We start from the raw sequence: 10,215 nt of genomic DNA, 5'->3' as shown, positions 1-10,215 counted from the left end.
CGAGTTCTTGCTTGAAGGTTCATTGATAGTATCCATGTAAAACATTCAAAAAGTATGAACATCTTTAATTAGGTCTGACCTGTATTATCTGCAGGTGCTGTGGCTGTAGAATTAGATTACCAATTCAAGTGACATGTTTTGTGTACTTGTACAATGTGTATACTTGGAGTCATGTGCGGAACATAAATGTGTGCGCGTGAGTTGTGTGTGTGTGAGTGTGTGTGTGTGTGTGTGTGTGTGTGTGTGTGTGTGTGTGTGTGTGTGTGTGTGTGTGTGTGTGTGTGTGTGTGTTTGTGTTCTATTGTGCCTGGTCAATTTGTGCCTGGTCAATTTGTGCCTGCATACTACCCTGGGTCCCAGGATATAGGCCAAACCCCTGGTAGGAGTATAGGGGTCTGCGCCAAGACTACTACATGCACTAAACTGACACTGTCCCTCGGACTGTTGGGAAGCGCTACAGTACAGGGCCTACGGGAAAGTGTAGTCTTGGCGCAGACTCATTCACCACCAACAAGGGTTTGTGCCTGCAAACTAGCGGTCTGGCAACCCCTTTCCCAACCAGATATTTTGTCAGTTTTTATATTTTTATGATGTACACCCATAGGACATTCTTTTAGACTAAGTTTGGTCCATGGGCTCGATGGCGTAAATTACACCCGCCAAGGGCCCTATTGGGGAGTCCCTGGCCCACCTGGGGGCCGAACTCACCCTCGGGGATCAGGCTGACGCGCATTTTGTTAATGAGGAGGGTGGTCCCAACAATTCTGAAGGGTCAAACCTTTTGGGCTTGATGGGGTAAATTGAGTGGTCGCTAGCTCTCTGGCTAAAAGGCAAGGAGGTGGGAACCAACCTCCCTGGTGAAAAGGGCAGGATTGCACGCGTGTGTGTGCGTGTATATTGTGTTTGTGTGTGTGGTGCGTGCACGTGACTTGACAGATCCGCATTGCACAATACGCGACCTACGAAAGGTTTCATAACAAGGAGAGACGTCGTTTTGCACTTTGTACCGGCTTTTTCATGTTCATTCTGCCTACGTTTTCCGGATCATCACAACAGACTGTAAAATATAGAACTGGTTTATGGCATTGTCATCGTTTCTTCGGGAAGTGGTATATATATCGCGGCAGTTTGGCGGTTGGGCATTTATTTCGGCTGCGAAGGTGAATCGTATTACGTCGTGGTAGTGGTATACTGTTGTGTGTGTTCGATCATATGTGTGTTGTTTTTTTTTGCCGAATCGCTTCGCCGGTCGTGCATGCAGTGAAGGTTTCGGAAACGGGTCAAGTTACTGCACTCTTCAGTGTTCCGCCCTTGTGGTACCGGTATTGTGACATGTTCTAAAGAGTGCTGATTTTAGAGAGAGATGGGAGACACTGGCAGCAAGGAGAATGTGAGTGAGGTTAGAATTTAGAATCTAGAAGGCTTTGGGTTTCTTGACACCGCTAGTCGACGACGTGCACTGCGGTACCCAGTCCCAGTCGACACTAGGCGGTAGATGTTCTACACCCAGTAGGCGGTAGCTTTTGCTTTTAAACAGTAAGATGTTGTGCATGTGCCTCTGAAAATGATACACTTGTAGCAACTGAAATTAAACTTACTTATTTTATGTAATTTATGCAACGGTATGCAGTGTATGGTGTAGTGTGATATTGAATAAACGAATATGATAGCTATACCCTAGTCAAAGTGAAAACACATAAATTAACCTGTTATATTTCTTTGTTTCTTTTTTCTTGACAGATTACCCCCAGCAAAATGCCACGGGAGGAGCCAAAAATAGAGAAACAGAATATGGAAACTGCAACCTTCGCCATGAGCTGATTCTGGTTCCCCGAGGCACAGTTTGGCTGTGCCCCGGGGGTGGTCCGTACCAAGGTCGGGTACACTGGAGGAACCAAGAAGTTCCCCACGTACTACAGCCTGTAAGTACAAACTGATGCTAGGCTTGAAGTATATATACATGGCTCGACACTAACTTTTTTGTTTGGTGGCCCGATGGGGCCACCAAAATCCTAAATTTCAAATTTTTGGTGGCCTGAGAGAAAAATTTGGTGTCCCGAAAAAAACAATAAAAAACTTTAAAAGTCCTTTTTTTTTTAATGAATCAAATATTTAAGTTTTATGATAGTGAGAATTAGAGGTTGGACATATCTACTCATAAATAAACTTCAACAAACTTGCAACACTCACTCTCAGGCACTCATTCAGTCCTTTTCATCCATCCTTTAAACAAATTTAACTGCTAATTTCCGGCGCAAAAAGTTACGAATTTATTGACATACTTTTCAAAAAATATTGGTGGCCCGAGGCGGGCCACCAAATTTGCCCTTTTTAAATATTTGGTGGCCCGACCGTTAGTGTCGAGCCCTGATATATATATATATATATATATATATATATATATATATATATATATAATGAAGAGCGTATACAATTTGTCATGCAAAGAATTTGACCGAAAGATCGGTCTGTATCTGGTCGTCGGGGACATGTTCCGCTGAGACAGCATCTGGCTTCATGGAATCCCGTCCTATGCAGAGGAGAGCCGATTAAGTCAAAAGAATAAAAGACTCCTCTAGACAGACTGATTTTTCTGTCTAGCAAAGAACACAAAATATGGAACTTTTTAGCTGACCTTATTAAGTAGAGAAAATGTCATTATCATATACCACAGACCCAGAGGATCTACTTGGCAAAATATCAGTGTTGTGAGACAATGTAGGAATTTAAAGGACAAGTTCACCTTCATAAACATAAGGATTGAGAGAATGTAGCAATATTAGTGGAACACATCATTGAAAGTTTGAGGAAAATCAGACAATCCGTTCAAAAGTTATGAATTTTTAAAATTTGTGTGTTGTAACCGCTGGATGAGAAGACTACTGCAGTGTATGAATAACTTAGATGTCACATGCGTACAACAATATAAAGAAAATATGAAGAGAATTTCACAAAATTCCATCTTTTGAAAAAAGTACACATTCCCCTGACTCGTTACCGACAAATGTTATGGGTAATATTATTCCCCCTGCCTTTAGAAAGAGGGAAGTCAAGAGCTCTTTTATTATGCGAAAAAAGTGAAAATATGTTGAATTTTCTTTTACATTTTCTTTATACTGTTGTACGCACATGACTCACCAGCTATAGTAGTCTCCTCATCCAGCGGTTCCAACACAAAAATTTTAAAAATTCATAACTTTTGCATCGATTGTCCAATTTTCCTCAAAGTTACACTGATGTGTTCTACTAATATTGTTGCATTCTCTCAATCCTTATGTTTATGAAGGTGAACTTGTCCTTTAATGTGTAAGTACCAGGTACACCTTGTATAACACTCTATTTCTGTGACTCACTCACACGTAAAAGAAATCTCACATAGAGCACAAGTTCTTGTTGGTTTAAACTAAGACAGGGGGGTGTTTCATCAACGTTTGTCAGTGCTGACAATTTCAGCAAAATCCTTGGTTTTGATTGGCTGAGATGCTCTGGTCACTGACTGTTACTATGGTGATTCAAGTTGTCAGCGCTGACAAACGTTGATGAAACACCCCCCAGGAATGTCCTCTGATGTGTGTGTGTGTGCCCGTGCATGTTTGTATTTGTTTAGCAACAGCCTGTTAGCCAATCAGAATCCAGTAAGAGTTCAACCCTTCTAGGCCCCCTTTTTATTTTATTTGTCTAATAAACACGTGGTTTGTACATACTGTCTTGTGTGTTTGTGCTACGTTTACACAGTGGGGACCATACAGAATCTGTGCAGATCGAGTTTGATGCCTCCCAGACTTCGTACAAGAACCTGCTCAAGAAGTTCTGGGCCAACCACGACAGCACAGTGTGTCACAAGCGGCAGTACATGTCGGCCATCTTCTACCACAGCGAGAAGCAGCGCGAGGTGGCCGAGCAGTCGAAGGAGGAGCACCAGAAGACGGTCAAGAGACAGATTCAGACCGTCATCAAGCCGGCGGAAACCTTCTACGATGCCGAGGAGTAAGTGCAAAGGATTGACCGTACATTTGCTGTTTGTTGTTAAGTTTATTTTTTCTTGGGGGCGAGAGGAGGGGGAAAAGGGTATGGAATGTGATTGTGAAGAAATGTCAACGTGTCCTCTTGTGATTTTATACTTATGAAGCATACAGTATTATTTTGTGTTACATAATAAGTATAGTCTGCTTTATTTGGCCATTCTTGAGAATGCATCTAATCTCAAGATCATGAGAACTTTTTTGTGTTTTTTTTTTCTTTTTGAAAACATCATTTCAACCATAGTCAGTTTACTATTAAAAATATGTGTATGTTTATGCATGTGTATGTCCATATATGTGTGTGTGTGTGTGTGTGTGTGTGTGTATGTGTGTTTGCTAGACCATGTTATATTTGAATACCCAGTAAGAATGACCATCATCTGTAAAGTTGTGTGGAAAGTCGGCAGGATGTGGTGTGTAGTATTAATTGACCTGCTGGTAGTATAATTTACCAGGTAGGTCTTTGTGTGAGCGAAGGACTATCCAAATTTACATCTTTGCACTTTCTCTATTCTACTCCATATTTGAGCATACATTTTGCATTACACAGGTGTACATGTTTTCCTTCTTTTTACAGGACAAATGGATGTTACCTCCCCTAGGATAACTAGGCAGAAAATGTAGACAAGCTCCCAAAAAGACATATTAGCAGGATGCATCTAAAACACTTTAAACAGTTAATTTCTTATAACTATGTACAGTCAACTTTGCTTAAATCGACCTTGCATAAGGCAAATATCTCCTAAGTAGTCCTTGCATAAGGCAAATAATCTCCTACATAGTAAGTCTTTCAAGTCCTCTTCTCCTTATATTCTATTGATTTTAATCCCTCGTAAGTCAAATTTTCTCTAAGTCGAAGCTATTTCTTCAGTCCAAATAGATTCGACTTTGGCAAGTTTGACTGTACATCTAAATACACCTGTGACACAAATCTTCAACAATCTGTTTGCTCATCTAATAGTGATAATACTAGTAATAATAATGATAATAATGATAATATTGATAATGATAATAATAATAATAATAATGATAATAATAATAATAATAATAATAATAATATTACATTGTTACCAGTAATACATTGTGCTTATATAGCGCATGTTACACAGTAGTCTCCATGCGATGTACAAAAATTCCTATTATATATGATAATAATGGAAGTTTGTTGTTTTGATTCATTTCTTTTTATTATCTTTATTAATCTACTAACTGTGATATCTTTCTTTTGACACAGTTCTCTTCAGTGCCTATGAAATTAAGACCAACCTTTTTAATTTTTATTCATATTTACTAAGGGGGGGGGGGGAAGCGCGAGCAAAACAAAATGAAACTGTATTTAGTAGGCTCTCAATTTTTATCGTTTCCTCTTTGTCATTGAGGCTTGTCGTAATTGTCTCATGAGTTGCAGTTTTGATAGTATTTGTAATCATTTTCTGAACTTGATAAGATTCAAAACTGCACTTCCTGGATGGAAAAGGTTCATGTATAATGTCATGGTTTGTGCAGTTCTGCGACTTTCACGGGAATGTGTGGGCTTTATCATGGTAGGATGACAGATTATATTCAGCATGAGGAAGTGAATTAACTGAAAATTGCGAAAGAAATACCACTTGATACCGATAATGACATGTATGAACAGTTGTAATGGAGAAGGTCGTGGAATACAGATACAATGTATGCGTGAGTCAAAATTCTAAATATATAAAGGGATATTTTGAGGGTGTTATGTTCTGGAAAGTAGTGCATAACCACCATAATTTAATACAACAATACATTCTGTAGTACTGTGAACATTATGAGACTCAACAAATACATCCCTTCTTGAAGTTCTTGACAAATGACTTCGAAATATAGGGGATTGGATTGATATGAAATGAATTTGGACTACACTAATTTAGCTAAGGAATGCAGAAATGTTTGATGGTTATGAGAAACATTCACAATTTTAAGAAATGAATGGCCTTTATGTTTTTGTCTTAGTGAGTACCAGAGACAATACCCTAAGAAACGGCACTCTTACTTTCTTGTCACCCAAAATCTTAGTGTGATGTTGCAGGGAGAAACTAAGCTGTAATCCATAACAATGTTTACATCTTTTAGCATTACACAGCATTCGTCTGTGCCAGATTTTCCTGAATCACATTTAGGGCAATAAGATTGCACTCGTGCCTAGTTTGAAGGACAAAGCACTTGGGGAAAAAATACAGTAGTTCCGTGATTGGAGAATTTTCTGTGTTTGATGTGAACCTTTCATGGAATATGAATAGGCTGGTGTTAACCACCAATTGGGAGAGATCAGGGGAAAAAAAGCTAATAGGGAAAACCCAAAAATAAGCATGAAGTGTGACACTGTGACAGGCACTGAAAATTATTTGTTCCATACGCCTCCGGTTTCTATGCCTTTGTTTCAAAGAATGTGGGAGGCTCTTCAAGTGATAAAGCATTTTTTTTCTTATCTTTGCATCTCAACAAAGAGTAACTTTTATTGTGACGTATTTAGTAAATATTGTCCACAATAATACCTCCATGTGGTGTGCGTGCATGTCTGCATGGTAGATTTTCCTTCATCATTTCCCAGCAGATAGTTTGCTCATCCAAGGACAAAGCTTTCATGACAGGTAGTCTCTGTTCTTCGAATAGGGTACAATACTTTCTGCTCTTCAAGCCTCATACAATGTATGTAATGCTCCACTGCAAACTGTTTCATGCAGGTAAAGAGCTACATGTACAAGTGAAAACCAGGGAATAGAGGAAAGTATATACAGCTATAGAAACACACTTGGCATAGACTGACTTTACATTAGAATGCGATGTATATGTGTGCTTGTACAATATGATCATCACTGGAAATCAATCACTTGTTTCATAAACTACATGTAAGTGTTTTGTTACAACCAGCACATCAAGTAGTGGAGCTACAGTATACAGTGACTTTGACAGTTCTGACTTGTCTTCCCGAAATGGTATTCTAATGTTTCGACACCGAAATATAAATCTTTACCACTTTCTTAGCAGCCTTTTTTTTGGTGCATTTGTCTTTCAGATTTCCTGAATCGCACCTGGCAATATCAAAAAACAAAGAACAGAAACAAGGCACAATCAAACAATGAAATTATGAAACAAGAGCAAACAAAGAAAAAGAACTGAGAGGAAGGATCATTCTGTGTATAAATGTTCCATTTCTCTAGGAGTATTAAGTCATTTAGTACAGAGCTCTATAGACCGATTCTGTGACGCGCTATGTGTATTTTTGGCATGGGCGCAGCCATAGTGGGTGTCTTAGCCGACCCCCCCCCCCCTTCCCATTCCCCACCCCTCTCCCTACATTAGCACGCGCGCAGAATGAAAAACTGCTTTAGCCAATGGGCGTCTCGTACTGAGTGCGCGAATACTTGCTTAGTGCGCGAACCTTTGTTACAAGTGCGTGATAAACATGTTGCCCGGGGTGGGGGAGAGCAGGGGGGGTCGGCTCAGACACCCACTATGGCTGCGCCCAGTGCCATGAAATGTCTGCTGCCCTGAACGAACCCGAATCGGTCTATAGGAAAAAAAAAACAGCAAATAAAACAAAGAAACGAAAGACAAAAGCTGTGGATATGCAATATAATAAATGTAAATGCTATCAACTGCAATTTACATAATTGTCAGTCATTAAAATGGCTGCTTATTTTTATAGAATTTAGGGCTTTTACAAAGTGCTTCAGAAACTGTAAGAGGTATTTGTCTATGCACCAAATAAGACATCCCAACTGATTAATTCACAATTTTGTTTAGGTGTGACAAAGCCAAACTCTGCAAAGCCGTAAGTAAGGGCGTTAAGTTGCCACTGAAGCCATAGTGTTTGAGGCACCTTAAAGGGGAAGGCTAGTAACTGATCAGTGGGAATCAGTGTGAATGCTGGGGATGATTGTTCCAATTCTTGTGGGATTCATTAAAGAGTACATCATATATCTATTGTTGTGTGAAAATTATTTGCTTCAGAATGGTCTCATATTCAAGTAATGTGCAGTTTAATGTTTCCAAGTTAGCATGCCTGGTCAGTGACGGGGCATGAAACTGCACATTACTTGAATATGAGACCGTTCTGAAGCAAATAATTTTCACACAACAATAGATATATAATGTACTCTTAAATGAATCCCACAAGAATTGGAACAATCATCCCCCAGCATTCGCACTGATTCCCACTGATCAGTTACTAGCCTTCCCCTTTAATGGCCCTTATCATTTTCAGGCGACATTTTAATCTCGATACAGTGTGCATGTCTATAGCAAAGAAAATGTACTCACAATGTGGATCAAAACATCTGGAAAAATAGTACATAAATTGGTTGAGTGAAATGAGGGAAAACTGTGTAATATGGAAACTCTTTTGGAGTGCATTTCTTCATGCAAAGCACTGTGGAGGATTTTAAATGAATAGTCATTGTAGCTGCCTGTAAGGTAGCCCTGATAGTGTAGAGTTTAGTACAATGTGTGTCCTGTATGTATTGCAAGTGGTAAATATCAGTTTAGTCACTCATTCCAATCTCAATATAAGGCTATTTGTTTATCTATAGTACCTTTGTTAGTTATGAGGGCTTCAGTCTGGCCACGGTCTGCAAGATTGTGCCTTGCTTGACTGAATTCTTGGTACCTGAATGGAGCTGGTAGCTCCATGTTTTCCTATCAGCTTAAAGTTTCCAGACCTTGACTACAGGGTTCTGTAGTGGGTGTGTGCTTTCCTCACTACCTTGACGTGAAATAATTTTGTCTCTGCATAATATGCGGCAGAACCTTTACAAAATTTGCATCTGTGACCTTGGATGGAGTAGCACACCTTTCTGATTCAGTGAGCATGAATCAGATAACCGTACTTCCCCCATGTGTGGCCTCCTTATCTCACAAAAGACGGTCACCGCAACAGCAGTCGACTAGCAAAAATATTGACTGATTGGCTGTTTCTTTGGTAGTTCCTGGAGTGCATATTATATTTGAAACTGGGCGGAGACATTGTCACGAGTTCTCACTCATGAGGGCTTGTGGACTTTATAAAAGTTTCAGAGCGGAGCAAATTGTTTGGTACTTTAATAGCCAGTTGCATTTAGTTTTTATCACCTCGTATTGACATCCAGTATCAAAAGTGCTGACGTGTATGGATTTAGACATGGAAGTCTGAATATTTACAAGGTGCAGCCTGAAAGACAAGCCCTGTAGCTATGGCACAAAATCCATGATAGATATGGCACACCATAAAAAAAGGGTAGTAAAATCAGATATGAGGAGGTTAAACAAGGATACAAAGGTGGATCAAAAAGTGCTGACTATGCTTCACTTTGATGTGACCTCGGCTGTCTACCTGAATGGCTTATGACAAAATGACTTTTGAAGTGGTATGGAAATGTTTGTTCATGTGATGTAATGACTGAGATTATTTTTTTCTGTTATCAAGGTAATTATTTTCCATTATTGTTGATAATTGAACTTTGAGATATATGTATTAGATAACAACATGTGTGTCAACATGTGCAGCTATTATCAAGTTTCTTTTTTTTTTCTTTTTGTTTAATGACTGTTCTTGTTCTCGACCAGCTACCACCAGAAATACATGCTGCGCCAGCACCGCAGTCTGTTCCAGGGCCTGGTCCTCAAGCCCAACGAGGAGGTGTGGTCCCACGCCGCGTCTCGCCTGAATGGCTACATGGCCGGCTACGGACGGCTGAAGGACTTCGAGGCCGAGGCGGCCAATTTCGGGCTCTCGGAGGAGCAGGAGGAATATGTGAGGAAGAAGATCCGGGCAGGTGGCATGAACTAAAAAAGAAAATAAACTGAATCGAAGGACTTTACTGACTTAAGAGAGCAGAACATACTGTGTGCACTTTTTTTTTTTTTTTATCAAGGATCCATTATCTTCTTGGTCTCTTCTGATGACATGAATTCTATATAGATTTTATAACATCTAAAATATATCTATCAGATTTACTTTCACCACAAAATAGTCATAAATCACAAAGGTGGTTTAAATTCAGGCCATGCTTGATGCAAATTTTTTCTAGGTAAATATGATTGACAGACTGCCTATGCCAACAGACGTCCAGTATCAAATGCGCGTTGATCTGCGCATGCCAAAAGTACGCTTATGTCAGGCTTATTTGAGACCATGGCCCTAATTTGTACCATGGTCTAAGTTTCAACCACCTTCGTGAATTCCAGT

General features: G+C 39.7%; 1 protein-coding gene across 2 annotated transcripts; it reads left to right on the top strand.

Annotated features, from left to right (window-relative positions):
• Window positions 1–968: 968 nt before the first annotated feature.
• LOC139728898 (peptide methionine sulfoxide reductase-like) lies at window positions 969–9,825 on the top strand. 2 transcript variants are annotated; one of them, XM_071639831.1, is made up of 4 exons: window positions 969–1,160; window positions 1,741–1,922; window positions 3,736–3,987; window positions 9,594–9,825. In XM_071639831.1, exons 3-4 carry the CDS (start codon window positions 3,854–3,856, stop codon window positions 9,814–9,816), a joined length of 357 nt encoding a protein of 118 aa, XP_071495932.1. In that variant the 5' UTR covers window positions 969–1,160; window positions 1,741–1,922; window positions 3,736–3,853; the 3' UTR covers window positions 9,817–9,825. The 2 variants fall into 2 exon arrangements, with proteins under 2 accessions (XP_071495932.1, XP_071495931.1); XM_071639830.1 differs by lacking the exon at window positions 969–1,160 and adding an exon at window positions 1,260–1,390.
• Window positions 9,826–10,215: the final 390 nt, after the last annotated feature.

The sequence above is a fragment of the Diadema antillarum genome, unplaced genomic scaffold, assembly GCF_040938485.1.
Source record: "Diadema antillarum isolate AM-2024a unplaced genomic scaffold, OU_Dant_1.0 seq00000205_RagTag, whole genome shotgun sequence".
Lineage (NCBI taxonomy): Eukaryota > Metazoa > Echinodermata > Echinoidea > Diadematoida > Diadematidae > Diadema > Diadema antillarum.
Note: the sequence above shows the minus strand (reverse complement) of the source record. Positions and strands in the feature narration are given on the sequence as shown.